General features: G+C 42.2%; 1 protein-coding gene and 1 pseudogene across 1 annotated transcript; both read left to right on the top strand.

The window, feature by feature from the left end:
- The first annotated feature begins 661 nt into the window (after positions 1-661).
- On the top strand, positions 662-6,177 carry LOC112320346 (olfactory receptor 2C1). Its single transcript, XM_071219578.1, has 2 exons — positions 662-807; positions 4,944-6,177. Exon 2 carries the CDS (start codon positions 5,036-5,038, stop codon positions 5,897-5,899), a length of 864 nt encoding a protein of 287 aa, XP_071075679.1. The 5' UTR covers positions 662-807; positions 4,944-5,035; the 3' UTR covers positions 5,900-6,177.
- Positions 6,178-7,722: 1,545 nt separating this feature from the next.
- On the top strand, positions 7,723-9,140 carry LOC112320365 (elongation factor 1-alpha 1 pseudogene; annotated as a pseudogene).
- Positions 9,141-18,694: the final 9,554 nt, after the last annotated feature.

Genomic DNA, 18,694 nt, shown 5'->3' with positions numbered 1-18,694 from the left:
TAAATCAATTTATCTAAAGAGCTACTCGATTTTCTATAGAAGTAATGAGTTTATACTTAATATAATGCTTTACATGTAATCAACCATGTAATTTTTTAAAAGTTTTATTTATTTATTTTTAGAGAGAGGAGAAGGGAGGAAGAAGGGAGGGAGAAAGAGGGAGAGAAACATTAATACGTGGTTGCCTCTCATGCGCCCCCTATTGGGGACCTGGCCTGCAACCCAGGCTTGTGCCCTGATTGGGAATCCAACCAGCAACCCTTTGGTACTCAGTTTGGCACTCAAACCTCTGAGCCACACTAGCCAGGGCTTAAGAACGTAATTTTTAACAAAACTCCCCCAGGGTGGACATCAGTCTGTCCCTCTGCACATCCTTTGATAAGGGCCACAAAAACAGCCGAATGTGCCAGAGACTCTATTTCAATCCTGTTCTCTGATGATTTTATCATTTCAGGATCTTTCCCTCAGCTCACTCAGGCATATTCTCCAGGGCAAAAATTATTTTAAAGACAGTAAGTTAGGGGTAGAAATCCCTCTAGAATATTTGTTTTTATACGCTTAGCCCCTGAACTAATTATCTACATGAAGTATCTCGGGTCTCAGGGGATCCAAGGGAATAAATCACAGGAGGCCCCTCCAGCGTCAGCAAGCACTCTCTCTCTTTCCCTCTCGGCTGAGTTCAGCGGGTCCTGCCCTCTCTCTGTGGAAGCCTAGGCCCTCTGAGGACAGCCTGCGTCTTTCCAGTCCAGGTCTGACGGCCACAAGCGCCAGCTGCTTGCCTCTCCTTCCTCCTCCTTTCACCTCGAGGTAATGCGGGTAGGACAGGCGAGGCTACGTGCGTGTTTGCCATTTCTTCAGCACCAATTTAGAATGAGCAAATGATGTGTAAATTGTGATAATTCCTGCTCTAGAGTTGCAGCGGGCTCTGGATCACCATTAAAGGCAGGAGGCCAGACTCGCACGTGGCAACAAACTTCTGCTCTTGCCCAGCCGACTCTTGTGAGCTGCTGTGTTTTGCTTTTGCTTGTTTTATTATTATTATTATTATTATTACATGGCAAGATAATCATTTTGAAAATAAAGAAATTGTCAGTTTCAGTATGCTTCCTATTCTCATGCATACTTTAAGGATATTGCATCCTCTCCAAACCCAGAGAAGTGAACATTTTTTCTTGCACTCTCATGCAACACGGCTGAGGTTCAAAGTGGGAATGTTCCTCATCCAGAATCCTCAAACACTCTGTCTGTGACTGATGGAACGTGGACTCAGAAATATTCACTCTAGTTAAAAACACTTGGCTCATTTCCTACCCCAGACGCCCGGCCCATGTACATGGTGCCTGCCCCTACCCAACGCACACAGCTCCGCTCCCTGGGCCACACTGCTTTCTCCAGGCTTTACTAGACTTAGCCTGTATATACTACTATTGATCACACAATAATGCTGACCAACTATTATTTAGTAATCTCCTGTAGGTGCTTTCAGGGCCTGTCATCAAGCTTAATAATGTCCAACCCCAGGACTCTGCTTTCTCTCCTTTTGAAACTTGGTGTAATATTTGCCTGTCTTACCAATGGCACTTTTTCTGATTCTCAGGAATTGTCCCCAACTGTGGACATTTGCAAGTTAAATTAATATAATGTGCTGCCTAAAAAAATTAAGTATTTCAAAGGGCAAGATACTCACTCATAGGTGCTCGACAACACGGGGCTCAGATGCTTCCTGCTTGATCTCACTTTTCCCAATAAAACTGATTGTATTCAACAGTGATTCTGCTACACCCTTGTATACTTTCATTTCAGACAGAAATAGAAGTATTATAACTTTTAGTATTTTTCAAAAACCTTAACTCACCTTTTCTCCCCTAGCCTCATGAAAGTATTTTTCAAATTCCACGGTACTTGTTTTATTAAATCCAGTTTATGTACACTCTTTGTTGAGTAAAATGTGCTTCCACATCTGAAGCATATGAAAATATTGACCGTAGCAAACTTTGCATTCTAAAGTAAAAAAACAAACCAACCCTGAAATAAAAAGGATAGAACGAAGAATACGGGGAAGGGAGAGAAAGGCAACATATAAAAAATAAAGTCATAATGCAGCATTTAGGAAAAAAAGTCAACCTGCTGGTCACATCAGACCAACTTTCACGTGGAAAGCCACTGCCGGGGAATGGCTAGCACCGCCCTTGTCAAACAGAGACACCCATCCATCCATCGCGGTGTTCTGCGCGCAGGGCGAGCATTGCCTCTGGGCGGGCAGCTCTACTTCTGAGCGTGGCAGGAAGACTGCTTCCCCAAGACTTCGTCTTACTCAAGATCCCAAAAGATGTTTATTCTCCACAGAAGTGTGAGAAGCAAAGAAATCCCCCCAATAACCTTTTATTTAGTTAGTTGGTCAGTCGTTCTAAAAACCAAATTAAGTAGACGTTGAAGGGGCATCCATAATTCCCATCAACTATGAACAACAGTTCAAAAGAAGAGAATGAAAAATTCTGCCAAATCAAAAATAAAACCTAGGCGTCCAGCATCACTGCGACTCAGGGAAATGGAAATCCAACCCACAGTGGGACTTCATCTCACATCCGCTCTCCTCAACAATACCAGACCTAAGACGAGCTGAAGTACAGAGTGGCGCTTACAGAAGGGCCGCAGGGATGCAACTTGCCCCACAGGGAGTAGACTCGGTGCTACCGTAGTAACTGCGCACGGGCCGGTGGGGACCGGAAATACCAGGGGACACCCTGTAAAGTGTAGGATTGTCTCACCGCTGTGCTGGGCGCCTGAAACTAATACAGAGTACCATTGAATGTAAACTGTAATTGGAAAATGGAACAAGGCAAAAGAAACTATATATATTTACACATCAGGAAAATAGTGTTATTTTAAAAAGCATATATTTGCATAAGAAAATCTTTAAAAAGACATAAACAAAATGTTAATGTTGGTTAATGCTAGGTGGTAGAATTTTTTTACTTTAAAAATATTGCTTAGTTTTATCTTATAATATGTCTGAAAACATGTTTTACTTGTATGATGGAAAAGAGAAAGCAATAAGGGAGAAGGGTTTTTTCCTTAAAGATGCATTGGCGAGGATGTGGAGAATAGAGAACCGTTGTGGGAGTCTCGGTGAGAATGCAAATTGGTGAGCCACTGTGGAAAATGGGGTGGTTTCTCAAAAATTAAAAATAAAACTACCGTATGGTCCAGCAACTCCACTTCTGAGTGTTTATCCAAAGCAAGGGGACCACTGTCTGAAAGAGACATGTGTACTCTCGTGTTCGCTGCGGCATTATTCTCAGTCGCCAAGGTGGGAAAACAAGCTGAGTGTTCACTGATCGATGAGCACATACATTTGAGAAAAAATACATGTATAAAGAAAATGTGTGAGTGTGCACGTATGTAATGAGAGAATAGTATTCAGCGATAGAAAACAAGAAAATCCATGGATGATAACATGGGTGAAACCTTGGGGCACCATGGTAAGTGAAAGAAGGCAGAAAGCGATGTATTGATTATCTCACTTTAAACTGTCAGACTCAGAGACAGAGAGTGGAGCGGAGGTTACGGGTGCTGGCTGGAGGGGGCGATGGGGAGCATGCTGGTCAAACAGTACACACTGCCAGTTAGATGGTAAATGCTTTCTGGGGATCTGATGCACAGTGTCGTGATTATAGTTAACATCATATTGCATACTTGGAAGTTGGTAAGAGGATAGATCTTAACAGTGACATGTGCTGGCCAGTGTGGCTCAGTTGGCTGGAGCATTGTCCTGTAGACCAAAAGGTCGCGGGTTTGATTCCTGGTGAGGACGCATGCCCAGGTTGCAGGTTTGATTCCTTGTCAGGGTACAGACAAGAAGGCAGCTCACTGGTGTTTCTCATATCAATGTTTCTCTCTCTCTCTCTCTCTCTCTGCCTTCCCCTCTCTAAAAGAAATGAAAAATGTCATCCATTGAGGATAACTTCAAAATTATATACACATCCACACACACACGCACACACAATCTATGGCTGGAAGAATAAAAAACACTGGTATACAGGAACAGGATTATTCCTAGGTAGTTACTGTTAATAGTGTTAATATTCTTCACCAACATTGATGACCCAAAGCTTGTAGAGCTTAAATACTATTTAAATACTGAGCCTGGGACTGCAAGTAAAGAAGATTAACTCAGGACGCACCCTAGACAGTCAGCCTGATTCTGACTTCTGGAGAAGGGATCTGTCCACCTTTCTGAGGCTCTCCCCTCCTCTCCAATCAATCTTACTTATCCTACTTGCAAAAAAAATGCACTGAGTTTTCCTAAGAAAAAAAAAGTTACTCTGACAAACATCTGTAACACTTCTGATTGATACGTGACTATTCTGACCACCGCCCAGCCCAGTAAAATTTTGCAGTATAGAGTTAAAATGAGATTGCCCTTCCTTCCCTCCCTCTCTAAAGTCAATAAATATATCCTTCAGTAAAGATTTTAAAAAGTAAAAAATAAAAAATGAACCAGACTCAAAGGATTATAATGTCCCTTTCTTTATGACCTGAGAGCCATGCATTTTATAAATCAACTGAGAGGGAGAGAAAGAAGGGTGAGGGGGGAGAGAGAGAGAGATGGACCAAGAAGGTAGAAGGGGAAAAGAGAAAAAGAGGAAAGAGAGAAAAATAGGAAGTGAGAGAGAGAAGGAGAGTATAGATATAGATAAAGACAGTTTTTATCCTCATTTTTAAAATGAGGAACCAGAAACAGAGAGCTTAAGTGACTTGGCCACACCCACCAGTGACAGAATAAACCCTCTTTCTTCTCCAGATTCTGCAGACAACACCTTTAAGAACCTGTAACAATTATAGGGATTATCCCACAGACATAGTTGAAGGTTTGGGGATGTTGCCATGGAGTGATGGAAACATAAAAGTCGTGTTTGTCCTCTTAACCTTGTCTCTTGCAGCCAAACAGGGGGTGGAAGCCCTGGAAGGAGCAAACGTAAGTTTCCCCAGCACAATCGTCTTGCTGGGCTTCTCAGATCGCCCATGGCTGGAGATGCCCCTCTTTGGAGTGGTCCTGGTGGCCTACGCCCTCACTCTGATGGGGAACAGCTCCATCATCTTTCTCTCTGTGGTGGAGCCCAGACTTCAGACCCCCATGTACTTCTTCCTGGACAATCTCTCAGTGCTGGACCTCTGTGTCACCTGCACCATTGTCCCCCAGCTGCTGGCCAATCTCTGGGGACCAGACAAGACAATTGCTTCCTGGGACTGCTTCACCCAGGCCTACCTCTTCCACTGGACGGGGTGCACTGAATGCGCCCTGCTGGCGGTAATGGCCTTTGATCGCTATGTGGCTATTTGCCGGCCCCTCCGGTACACTCTCATCATGCATCCCCAGGTGTGTGTCCAACTGGCAGCTGCCGCCTGGTCCAGCGGCCTAGCCAATTCGATTCTCCAAGCCACGCTCACACTTCAGCTCCACTGCTGTGGTCACCACACGCTAGACCACTTCTTTTGTGAGGTGCCTGTTCTGATCAAGCTGGCCTGTGGTGACACCACCGCCAATGACCTGTCCCTGGCTCTGGGAGCCATCCCCTTTGCACTGGTGGCCCCCTTGCTTGTGCTCCTCTCCTACACGTTCATTGCCAGGGCTGTGTTGAGGTTGCCTTCAGCTCAAGGAAGGTACAAGGTGATCAGTACCTGCAGCTCCCACCTGGTGGTGGTCCTCATGTATTTTGGACCAGCCATCTACATGTACCTCCAGCCTCCTGCCAATAGCACTCAAGCCAAGTTCATGTCCTTCTTCTACTGTGTCATCACCCCGCTGCTCAATCCACTTATCTACACCCTGAGGAATAAGGATGTGCAGAGAGCATGGAAGAGGATTCTGCAGCCCCAGGGAGTGGTCAAGTCCTAAAAAGGTTAGAAGTCATAGAAAGCCAGGTAATCCCAGCCTACCCCCTTGATCAACCATATACACAACTGAGTGAATACGGGAGGCCTGTGCTTCCAAATGAGAGACTGTGAGCTCCAGGCAGAGTCCCCATCTATCAACATTGACTGCCTTGATGTCTAGAGAAATGCTTCTAACTCTGACAGTTAGTGCTGGGGGCAGGCGAGGGGGTGGAGGAATTGAGCAAAAGGGAGAAAGGACTCATGGACATGGACAACAGTATGGTAATTGCTGGGGGGAGGGGGGTATAAGAGGACTAAATGGTAATGGAAAAATACAATAAAGATTAAATAAAATTTTTAAAGGAAAAAAACCCTTTTTGTTTACTGAAGAAAGAAATTAAGGAAGACACAAATAAATGGAAGTATATACAGTGTTCATGTATTGGAAGAATTAACATCATTAAAATGTCCATACTACCCAAAGCAATATACAGATTCAAACCAATCCCTATCAAAATACCAATGATATATTTCCCAGATATAGAACAAACATTTCAAAAATGTACATGGAACCATAAACAACCCCAAATAGCTTCAGCAATTTTGAGAAAGAAGAACAAAGTAGGAGGGATCATAATACCTGACAACACAGTCTGGTGCTGGCATAAGAACAGACACGTCGACCAACGGAACAGAATAGAGAGCCCAGAAATAAACCCATGTCAATGTAGTCAATTAATATTTGACTGAGGGGGCAGGAACATAACATGGAATAAAAATAGCCTCTTCAATAAATAAACTCAGGATGGATAAGAGATGTAAATATAAGTCGTGATACCATAAAAGTCTTAGAGGAGAACATAGGCAGGAAATTTTCAGATATCCCATGCAGCAATATTTTCACCAATACAACCCCTAGGGAAAGGGATATAAAGCAAAGAATAAACAAATGGGACTACATCAGACTAAAGACCTTCTGCACGGCTAAAGAAAACATCAACAAAATGAAAAGGGAACCAACGGTATGGGAAAATATAATTGCCAATGTACCTCAGACAAGGGTTTTGTCTCCAAAATATATAAAGAACTCACATGACTCCACACCAGAAAGACAAACAATCCAATTACCGTATTTTCAGACTATAAGACACACACCCCCAATTTGGGAGGTAAATGGGGGTGCATGTTATAGTCCAAATGTAGCTTACCTGGCTCAGTGGAGCAAGGTCACAGGAGGCAGGAGCAGGACCACATTTTTTGCTTCAAGATTTTTTTTCCTATTTTCCTCCACTAAAACCTAGGTGTGTCTTATGGTCTGGTGCATCATATCGTCCAAAAAATACAGTAAAACACGGGCAAAGGACCTGAACAGACACTTCTCCAAGGAGGACATACAGAGGGCCATAGATAGGTGAAAAAATGCTCAACATCACTAGCCATCATTAAAACCACAATGAGATACCACTTCACACCAGTCAGAATGGCCATCATAAACACATCAACAAACAACAAGTGCTGAGGAGGTTGTGGAGGAAAGGGAACCCGAGTGCACTGCTGGTGGGAATGCAGACTGGTGCAGCCACTGTGGAAAACAGTATGGAGTTTCCTCAGAAAACTAAAGATGGAACTGCCTTTCGATCCAGCGATCCCACTGCAGGGATTATACCCTAGGAATCCCGAATCACCGATTCAAAAGAACCTATGCACCCCAATGCTCATAGCAGTGCTATTTACAGCCTAAGTGCCCATCAATCGGTGGATCAAAAAACTGTGGTTCTCTTTTTCGCAACAGGCTTGCCACGTGAACAGAGGTGTCGAGAAGACCACCACTAAATCAAAGCCCAAATGGGAAAGGAAAAGACTCACATCAATATTGTGGTTATTGGACATGTAGATTCCGGGAAGTCCACCACCACTGGCCACCTGATCCACAAATGTGATGGGATCGACAAAAGAACCACTGAAAAATTTGAGAAGGAGGCTGCTGAGATGGGGAAGGGCTCCTTCAAGCATGCCTGGGTCTTGGTTAAACTGAAAGCTGAACGTGAGCATGGTATCACCATTGATATCTCCCTGTGGAAATTCGAAACCAGCAGGTATTATGTGAGCATCACTGATGCCCCAGGACACAGAGACTTTATCAAGAACATGATGACAGGGACATCTCAGGCTGACTGTGCTGTCCTGATTGTTGCTGCTGGTGTTGGTGGCTTTGAAGCAGGCATCTCCAAGAATGGGCAGACCTGTGAGCATGCCCTGCTGGCTTACACACTGGGTGTGAAACTGCTGATTGTTGGTGTTAAAAATTCCCCTGAGCTTCCCTACTGCCAGAAGAGATATGAGGAAATTGTTAAAGAAGTCAGCACCTACATTAAGAAAATTGGCTACAACCCTGACACAGTAGCACTTGTGCCAATATCTGGTTGCAACGGTGACACTGTTCTGGAGCCAAGTGCTAACGTGCCTTTGTTCAGAGGATGGAAAGTCACCCGTAAAGATGGCAGTGCCAGTGGAACCATGCTGCTGAAGCTCTGGATTGCATCCTGCCACCAACTCATCGGACTGACCCCTGCGTCTGCCCCTCCAGGATGTCTACAAAATTGGTGGCATTGGTACTGTCCCTGTGGGCCGAGTGGAGACTGGTGTTCTCAAACCTGGCATGGTGGTCACCTTTGCTCCAGCCAATGTTACAACTGAAGTAAAGTCTGTTGAAATGCACCATGAAGCTCTGAGTGGAGCTCTTCCTGGGGACAATGTGGGCTTCAATGTCAAGAACGTGTCTGTCAAAGATGTTTGTTAGGCTGGTGACAGCAAAAATGACCCACCAATGGAAGCAGCTGGCTTCACAGCTCAGGTGATTATCCTCAACCATCCAGGCCAAATCAGTGCTGGATCTGCACCTATTCTGGGTTGTCACACAGCTCATATTGCTTGCACATTCGCTGAGCTGCAAAAGAAGATTGATCGTTGTTCTGAGAAAAAGCCGGGAAATGGCCCAAAGTTTTTGAAATCTTGATGCTGCCATTGTTGATATGGTTCCTGGCAAGCCCATGTGCGTTGAGAGCTTCTCTGACCATCCTCCTCTGGGCCACTTTGCTGTTCGTGACATGAGACAGGCAGTTGCTGTGGGTGTCATCAAGGCAGGGGACAAGAAGGCAGCTGGAGCTGGCAAAGTCACCAAGTCTGCCCAGAAAGCTCGGAAGGCTAAATGAATATTATCCCCAACACCTGCCACCCCAGTCTTAATCAGTGGTGGAGGAACTGATGGTCTCAGAACTGTTTGTCTCAATTGGCCACTAAAGTTTAATAGTAAAGGACTGGTTAGTGATTACAATGCATCGCAAAACCTTCAGAAGGAAAGGAGAACGTTTTGTGGACCATTTGTTTTGTGTGTGTGTGGCAGTTTTTAAGTTACTACTTTTTAAAATCAGTACTTTTTAATGGAAACAACTTGACCAAAATCTGTCACAGAATTTCGAGACCCATTAAAACAAAGCAAAAAAAAAAAAAAACACCCCATAAAATACCAAACAACCATGATTCATTTACACAATGGAACACTACTCAGCAGAAAAAAAGAAGGAGCTCCTACCCTTCGTGACAGCATGGATGGAACTGGAGAGCATTGTGCTAAGTGAAATAAGCCAGGCGGTGAAAGACAAATACCAGATGATCTCACCTGTAAGTGGAACCTAGTCAACAAAACAAACAAGCGAGCAAAATAGAACCAGAGACGTGGGAATAAAGAACAAATTGACAGTGACCAGAGGGGCGGGGGAGTGGAGGGTAATTGGGTAAAGAAGGGGAAGGGGTCAAGTCAAGGAACACGTGCAAAGGACCCGTGGGCACGGACAATGGGGTGGAGAGTGCCTTTGGGAGTGGGTGTTGGACGGAGCAGGGGAGAGCAACGGGAGAAAAAATGGTGACGACTGTAACTGAACAACAGCAAAAAAAATAAAACTAAGAGCCCCCTCACAAAAAAAATAAATAAATAAAAAATGCTTGTTTGAAATCTCACAGAAAGGCACCCTGCTCCTCTTGACTTTTCCCAAATGTCTTACTCTCCGCGGAAAACACGAGCCCCCACATCTGCAGGAGGGTAAACAACAGTCTTCTCTTTTACTTTTCCTGCAACAGCTCATGTTTACCAGGCAGCCGCCAAAAATTTTTACTGCACAACTTTTGCAGAGATCCCAAGAAGATTTTTAAATAAGACTTCATCGGAGTTGTCACATCCGCTTCCTACCCAAACCATTTTACCTACGCTGTCTTTGGGCGTCTCGGGTGTCGTCTCCTGTCTCAAACGCCTCGTACGCCGATTCATCACGCTCTCATTTCATCAATGCCCTCACTACCTGTCTTTGGTCATTCATCAAGATACTAATTCCACCTTCTCCTAACAAATTTCTTTTCTTTCTCACAATTAATTTATGACACACTATTCAATATGTCTTCATATTTCTTACATATACCGGTGTATGTATGAGCTAATATCTACCTTTGTCTAATTTCTCCATATTGCTGTATGTTTTTAAGGGTCAGACACAGCCCTCTTCGGCTGTCTACCTGTCAATAAATAGTAGGCTGTAAACATCTAAGACATATCTAAGAGAGCAGTGATTAAATAGAGGTTTGGGCTAAGACAATTAAGTACAAACGTGGTCCCCGCTTATTGGGAATCAAAAAGGCACAAGAAAGGTAATCCTTCTCTCCCCCTCTTGGCCACCTGAGGGTATAGTGAGAAGGTGGCCCTGTGTCACCTAGAACTTCCTGGCCAGTAACTCATCTTGGTTTTCCGAGCCTCCAGAACCATGAAAGATAAGTGATAGTGTCTAAGCCGCCCCCTCTATGGTATTTGTCATGACAGCCGGGGCAGACTTCAACACTCCTTACGCACGGACCCTAGACACCTCCCTCCCTAACGGCTGGAACAAAGCCTGTACCCAGTCCCACAGCAGGCAGGGTTACAACTCCCAATGGGGAAAAAAGAAGTTTCAAATGGTGACGTATGAAGTCTTACAATAAAACCATTTGGGACCTGAGCAGTACATTGGAGGATGCTCTGACAGTGTGAGAAATGAATGAGAGGACAGGTGTGTCTGTGTGACAGGTCACTCAGCATCTTGATGGCCAACAGGCTCTCGGGAGGGCTGCAATGATCTGCATTTGGAAATGTTCATATGTTTATGCTTTTTAAAAAAATATTCCTCAGTTTATCTTTTAATAGTTTTTTTCTTTTTTAAATATATTTTACTGATTATGCTATTACAGTTATCCCATTCCCCCCCTTTATTCCCCTCCGCCCTGCACACCCCCTCCCACCCACATTCCCCACCTTTAGTTCATGTCCATGGGTCGTACATATAAGTTCTTTGGCCTCTACATTTCCTATACTATCCTTAACCTACCCCTTTCTATTTTCTACCTACCATTTATGCTTCTTATTCCTTGTACCTTTTCCCCCTCTCCCCCCCTCCCACTCCTCCCCCCATAACCCTCCATGTGATCTCCATTTCTGTGGTTCTGTTCCTGTTCTATTTGTTTGCTTAGTTTGTTTTTGTTTTAGGTGTGGTTGTTAATAACTGTGAGTTTGTTGTCATTTTTCTGTTCATATTTTTTATCTTCCTTTCTTAGATAAATCCCTTTAACATTTTATATAATAAGGGCTTGGTGATGATGAACTCCTTGAACTTCACCTTATCTGGGAAGCACTTTATCTGTCCTTCCATTCTAAATGATAGCTTTGCTGGATAGAGTAATCTTGGATGTAGGTCCTTGCTTTTCATCACTTTAAATATTTCTAGCTAATCCCTTCTGGCTTTCAAAGTTGCTGTTGAGAAATTAGCAGATAATTTTATGGGAGCTCCTTTATAAGTTACTGCTTTTCTTTTGCTGCTTTTAAGATTTTCTCTGTCTTTAACATTTGGCATCTTAATTGATGTGTTGTGGTGTGGGCCTGTTTGGGTCCATCTTGTTTGGGACTCTCTGTGCTTCCTGGAATTGTATGTTTATTTCTTTCACCAGGTTAGAGAAGTTTTCTTTCATTATTTTTTCAAATAGGTTTTTAATTTCTTGCTCTCTCTCCCCTCCTTCTGGCATCCCTGTGAAGTGAATGTTGATACACTTAAAGTTGTCCCAGAGGCTCCATATACTATCTTTATTTTTTAATCTTTTTTGCTTTTCTGATTGTTTTCTGCTTTCTTATCTTACAAATCACTGATTTTTATCCTCTGCTTCATGTACTGTAATGTATTCTTTACTTCAGTTATTGTATTTTTTTTTATCTCTGGATGGTTCTTAATTATGTTTTCTATCTCCATTTATGTTTCCATCTCTTTGTTGAAGTTCTCATTAAGTTCACGTACTCTTCCCCTAAGTTCATTAAGCATCATTATAAGCAGTGTTTTAAACTCTGCATCTAGTAGATTGTTCGTCCTCATTTTGTTTAGTTCTTTTTCTGGAGTTTTCTTCTCTTCCTTTATTGGGAGACATTTCTTTGTGTACTCATTTTGGCAGACTCCCTATGTTTTTTCCTTTCTTGTTGTATTTTTTTCATTATCATTTATCCCCTGACACTCTCTTCCAACTCCACCCACTCCCTCCTACCCACAATCGCCACACTGTTGCCTGTGTTCATGATTCCTTTTTCTTTTTTTGCTCAATCTCTTCAACCCCCAACACCCTGCAGAGCTCTCAGCCTGCTCTCTAGCTATGAGTCTGTCTCTATTTTGCTTGTTAAGTCAGTTTGTTCATGAGATTCCACGTATGAGTGAAATCATGTGGTACTTATCTTTCTCAACTGGCTTATTTTACTTAGATAATGTTCTCCAGGTCCATCCACGCTGTTGCAAAGGGTAAAAATTTCTGATTTCGTTTGCAGCCAAGTAGTATTCCATTGTGTAAATGTGCCATAGTTTGTTTATTTTTTTTATCCACTCACCTACTGATGGACAACTGGGCTTCTTCCAAATCTTGGCTATTGTAAATAATGCTTTGATGAACGTAGGGGTGCTTATATTATTTTGAATTAGTGTTTCAGGTTTCTTCAAGTAAATTCCCAGAAGTGGAATCAAAAGGCACTTTCATTTTTAATTTTTTGAGGTAACTCCACGCTGCTTTCTACAGTGGCTACACCAATCTGCATTCCCACCAACAGTGCAAAAGGGTTCTCCTTTCTCCACATCCTTGCCAGCACTTATTACTTGTTGAATTATTGATGATAGCCATTCTGACAGGTGTGAGATGATATTTCATTGTGGTTTTAATTTGTATTTCTCTGATGATTAGTGATGTTGAGCATCTTTTCATATGTCTATTGGCCATCTGTATGTCCTCTTTGGAGAAGTGTCTATTCAGGTCCTTTGCCCACTTTTTAACTGGATTGTTTGGTTTTTTGTTGTTGTTGAGTTTTATAAGTTCTTCATAAATTTTTTGTACCAACGCCTTCTCAAATGTGTCATCAAATAGGTTTCCCATTCAGTTGGTTGTCTTTTTATTTTGTTGATGATTTTCTTGTGTGTGCACAAACTTTGTATTTTGATGTAATCCCATTTGTTTATTTTTTCCTTTGTTTCCCTAGATTGAGGAGATATATTTAAAAAATGTTGCTACAAGCAAATTTTGAGATTTTCTGCCTATGTTTTCTCCTAAGATTTTTATGGCTTTGAGTCTAACATTTAAGTCTATAATCCATTTTGAATTTATTGTTGTGTATGGTATAAGAAAGTGGTCTAATTTCATTTTTCTGCATGTATCTGTCCAATTTCTCCAACACCATTTATTGAATAAACTATCTTTAGCCCATTTTATGTGCCTGATTCCTCTGTCAAATATTAACTGTAAAAGTGTTTATCTGGTCTCTCTATTCAGTTCCATTGATTTATGCGTCTGTTTTTATGACAGTACCATGCGGTTTTGATTACTCTGGCCTTAGAGTATAGTTTGATATTAGGTAGCATGATTCTTCCAACTTTGATCTTTCCAAAGATTGCTGTTGTTCTTCAGGTTTATTTGTGATTCCCCCATTAAATATATATATATTTCTTTTAGTTCTGTGAAATACATCATTGGTATCTTGATAGGAATTGTGCTGAAACTATAAATTGCTTTGGGTAGTATGGACATTTTAATGATGTTAAGTCTTCCTATCCATGAAATGGTATGTGCGTTCACTTATGTGTATCTTCTTCAATTTCTTTCTTCAGTGTCTTATAGTTTTCCAAGTACAAGTCTTTTACATTCTTGGTTAAATTTATTCCTAGGTATTTTATTATTTTTAAAGCAATAATGAATGGGATTATTTTCTTAATTTTCCTTTCTAATAATTATTCGTATAAAAATGCAACTAATTTCTGAATATTAATTTTGCATCCTGATACTTTACTGAATTCATTTATCAGATACAGTAGTTTCTGGGTGGAATCTTTGGAGTTCTCAATGTGCAGTATCAAGTCATCTGAAAACAATGAGTTTTGCTTCTTCCTTTCCAATTTGGATGCCTTTTATTTCTTCTTCTTGTCTGATTGCTCTGACGAGGACTTCTCGTACTATGTTGAATGAGAGAGGTGAAAGCAGACATTCCTATCTTGTTCCCAATCTTAAGGAGAACTCTGGTAGCTTTTACCCATTGAGTATGATGCTGGCAGTGGGATTGTCAATATGGCCTTTATTACATTTAGGTATGTTCTCTCTATTCCCACTTTGCTGAGAGTTTTTATTTATAAATGGGTGCTGGATTTTATCAAATGATTTTTCTGCATCTATTGATATGATCATGTGGCTTTTACTCTTAATTTTGTTTATGTGGTGTGTCACATTTACTGATTTACTGATCATACCAATCTTGCATCCCTGGAATAAGTGTTACTTGATTGTGCTGTATGATCTTTTGGATGTATTGCTGTATTTGGCTTGCTAATATTTTGTTGAGGATTTTAGCATCTAAGTTCATTAGGGATACTGGCCTATACTTTTCCTTTTTTGTAGTGTCTTTATCTGGTTTTGGAATTAGGCCTTCATGCTGGCCTCATAAAATGAACTTGGGAGTCTTCCCTCCTCTGGAATTTTTTGGAATAGTTTGAGAAGGAGCAGTGTTAGTTCTCAGAATGTTTGATAAAATTCACTAAAAGGTCATCTGGTTCAGGGCTTTTGTTTTGGGGGAGTTTTTTTAAATTACTGCTTCAATTTCACTAGGTGTAATATATCTATTCAGATTCTCTGATTCTTCCCGATTTAGTTTTGGAAGATTGTATGCTTCTAGGAATTTATTCATTTCCAGGTTGTCCAGTTTGTTGGCATATTGTTGTTCATAATATTTTCTTACAATCCTTTGTATTTCTTTGGGGTCAGTTTTTATTTCTCCTCTTTCATTTCTGATTTTATTTATTTTGGGTCCTCCCTATTTATTCTTGATGAGTCTGGTTAAAGGTTTGTCAATCCTGTTTATCTTCTCAAAGAACCAACTATTGGACTCATTGATCTATACTATTGTTTCTTTACACTCTATTTCATTTATTTCCAAACTGCTCTGATCTTTATTATTTCCTCCCTTCTATATCACTTTGGGTTTGTTGTTCTTTTTCAAGTTCCTTTAAGTATGAAGTCAGATTGTTTGAGTTTTTTTCTCGTTTCTTGAGATAAGCCTAAATGCTATTACTTTCCCACATAGGACTGCTTTCACTCTGTCTGGGAGACAGATGCCCCTCCAGCTCTTGTCCTGATGCCAGACTATTCAGTTCCTCTCCATAATATTCCTGATGCCCCAGTCCCAAAACTCAAAGTCCAAGTAAATTCATGTGCAAGCCCTTTCAGAGGAACTACTTGGGACTCTAGCAGCCCAGTGGTCTCATTCAACCACAATCTGAGCTGGTTTTTACAGCCAGAAGTTACAGGGATCTCTTCCTGGCACTAGAACCCTGGGTGGGAGAGTCCTGGTTTGGGGTGGAACCCCTTGCTCCTCAGTTGAGATATTCTTCCCCATTTTTAAAAAAGATTTTATTCATTTACTTTTAGAGGGGAAGGGAGAAAGAAAGAGGAGAGAAACATCAATGTGTGATTGCCTGTCGTGCACCTTCTACTGGGGACCTGGCCTGCAACCCAGGCATGTACCCTGACTGGGAATCGAAACAGCGACCCTTTGCCTCACAGTATGGCACTCAATCCACTAAGCCACACCAACCAGGGCTTATTCCCCATTTTTATCCAACACATGTGGGTATGGGGCCAGCCCATTCTGAATCTCTGCCCCTACCAGTCTCAGTGTAGCTCCTTCTTTATATCCTTAGTTGTAGGACTTCTGTCTAGCCAAATTTCAGGTGGTTCTGAATGAGTTATTTTGTAATTTGTTGTAATTTTGATGTGTTTGTGGGAAGATTTGAGTCACATTTACCTACACCACCATCTTGACTGGCACCTAGCCCCGCAGTCTTGAAAAACTACCCATTAAAGCAAAGTTCTAACAAAGGGAAGTTGAAATACTCTAAAACTTCCCATTTCAAACATGTTGGCCCTAATCCAGTGTACAGAGAATACACCTGTGCTCAGACAGAGAGGGTGGGAGCGAAGACAGATCTCCTCACCAAGAAAAGGCTGTTCAGCTCCAGTGAGCACTGAGAGCCCCTCAACTTCCTCACGACCCTGCCGTCTATGGTGCCGGAGGCAGAGCGGACAACATGGGACATGGGACTCGCCATGCAGATCTGCCCACATTCCAATAGTTGGGTTCTGATAAGTGGGGTGAAAAGAAATGCTGACCTGGGCCTTACATAATGCAGTGGAAATCTCCAGATGAGGAAGCTGGTGGGGAAGATGTTCCAAGAAAGAAAGAATCACCTACAGGGACATAGAACTGAATGAGAAAAGAACTGGCTTGTCCCATGAATTACGAGAACTTCACTCCCTGAAAGTATCATGTTTTTAGAGATAATGGGAGAAAATAAACCTATAAGCACTCTGGGGCCATGGTGAAAGGTGGGGTATTTTTGTTTGTTTGTGTGTGTGTGTGTGTTGTTGGTTTTTTGTTTTCGTTTTGGGTTTTTTTGGCCAATGTAGTAAATAACGTAGATGCGGCTTTTTTTAGGAGGTTAAGTGATAGTCTCAGCACAGAAGCCATGTCATGAACCAAAACCCAGAATTTTCTTCCTAAAATGATGATTATCTGGGAGTAAATGAGAACAGTAATAACATTTGCTCATACATCCCCCAACAGAATTCGGAAAAGTAGATGTCTGCACATTTTCAAGTTGATATCAGCCAAATTTTTCATTGGTTTAGATAGTTCAAAGGAATATGTTACTGTGTATTATTTACCATGGTTTTGCCTTACATATCTATCAAATTTTGGAGCTCTCGGTTTGCTTTATTCAATTTTGAAAAAACTTCACCCATGTAACTCCATGAGCTAGTCCTCATTTTTAAACCAACCAGGCTAGGCTAATTAGATTTTCATGTGAAAACACTGCTTAATTTCTTTTTTTTATTAAGTTTGTTAAAAATGCATCCCTGTGACACCTTGTCACAGCTTGTCAAGCCTGGATTCTAACTGAAAAAGATGTGGACAGAGAGATGGGAGACAGAGGGGAGGTAAACCGACAAGAGGGGGAGGGCATGTCTGTCATGTCGAGAAACACAGGCAACGCTGCTTCAGTATTTCCTACGTAAGCTCTCTTGGGACTCTCTGCCATAAATGAGACTTTTAAAATTATTCCTCTGTTCTGTTTCCTTTTGTTTGCACCTAGAGCAATGCTTCTTAGTAAAATTCAGGGTCAGTGAAAGGAACACGTGCTCTGTGATGAAGCGGAAGAAGGTTGATCTGATGGTAAAGGACGTGGGGTTGGAGAACTGTGGTCGGCTGCTGGGCTCAGATGCATTTCGGGAGGAAAAAATGGGAAAGAGGAAGCACACCTCCCACAGTGCCTCTCAAATGCGATCTTTTGGTTTCCGTGTGACACCTCTCATGCAGCCTTTGGGAATTTCAGAAATTATTTAACTTTAGTGTGAAGGATGAGACAGACAGGAACTATATCTGTTTCATGATCCTACAAATTGTGAACACGTCACCCAAAAGATCGATGGATACTCAGTGAGCAAACCTTCCCCGTGCGCCTCGAGGACCAAAAATGTTCCCGGAGTAGGAGGAGGAGGAATAAGAAGCTGTGGAGGCTGTGATACACGGGTCTTTCCACAGACAGACTCAGAATGATCGCTGCCCTCCAACAAGAGGGCCTTAAGTTAAACCAGCACACAGGAAACATCGGGAGGGTTTCCTGGAGGCTCGCTGCACCCTGGGATCACTGCTCAGTGAGGGTAGTTCCCTGGGGCTTCCCTGCTGGTCGGAGCTTGGGGAGAACAGGAGGGCTTCTGTCACCACACAAAGCAGCGAGAAAGGGTAACAACTAGGGGAGGTAATGGAGCTTTACCTAACCTTCGTGTGGCGATCAATTTGCAGTAGATACGTGTACCAAATCTCCACATTACCTACCTTAAACACACATGTTATATAGCAATTATATCCTGGCAAAGACGGGGAGTGAAAACAATGAGAGCTTGACCAGCCCATGGGAAGGGATTTCCAGGAGGCCAGAAATAAAGCGAAGTGCACAGAAACCATACAACGTCGCCTGTCTTGCTAACACACAGGCTGAAAACACGTATAGTATGTAGCCGAGACTTGAACAATGTGGTGGTTAGGAGTGCGGACCCCTGTTGCTGTCAAAAATCCATGTATAACTTTTGACTCCCCAAACTTAAGTTGTCCTTCGGTATCTGTGGGGAACAGGCTCTAGGATCCGCCGCGAACACCAAACCCCAGAGACGCTCA

This window comes from Desmodus rotundus, chromosome 10 (assembly GCF_022682495.2).
Source record: "Desmodus rotundus isolate HL8 chromosome 10, HLdesRot8A.1, whole genome shotgun sequence".
Lineage (NCBI taxonomy): Eukaryota > Metazoa > Chordata > Mammalia > Chiroptera > Phyllostomidae > Desmodus > Desmodus rotundus.
This window is presented reverse-complemented; position numbering and strand designations above follow the sequence as displayed.

Bases quoted from the DNA above. Each gene is read 5' to 3' on its own strand.
- LOC112320346 (XM_071219578.1), top strand. From the start codon at position 5,036: ATGCCCCTCTTTGGAGTGGTCCTGGTGGCCTACGCCCTCACTCTGATG.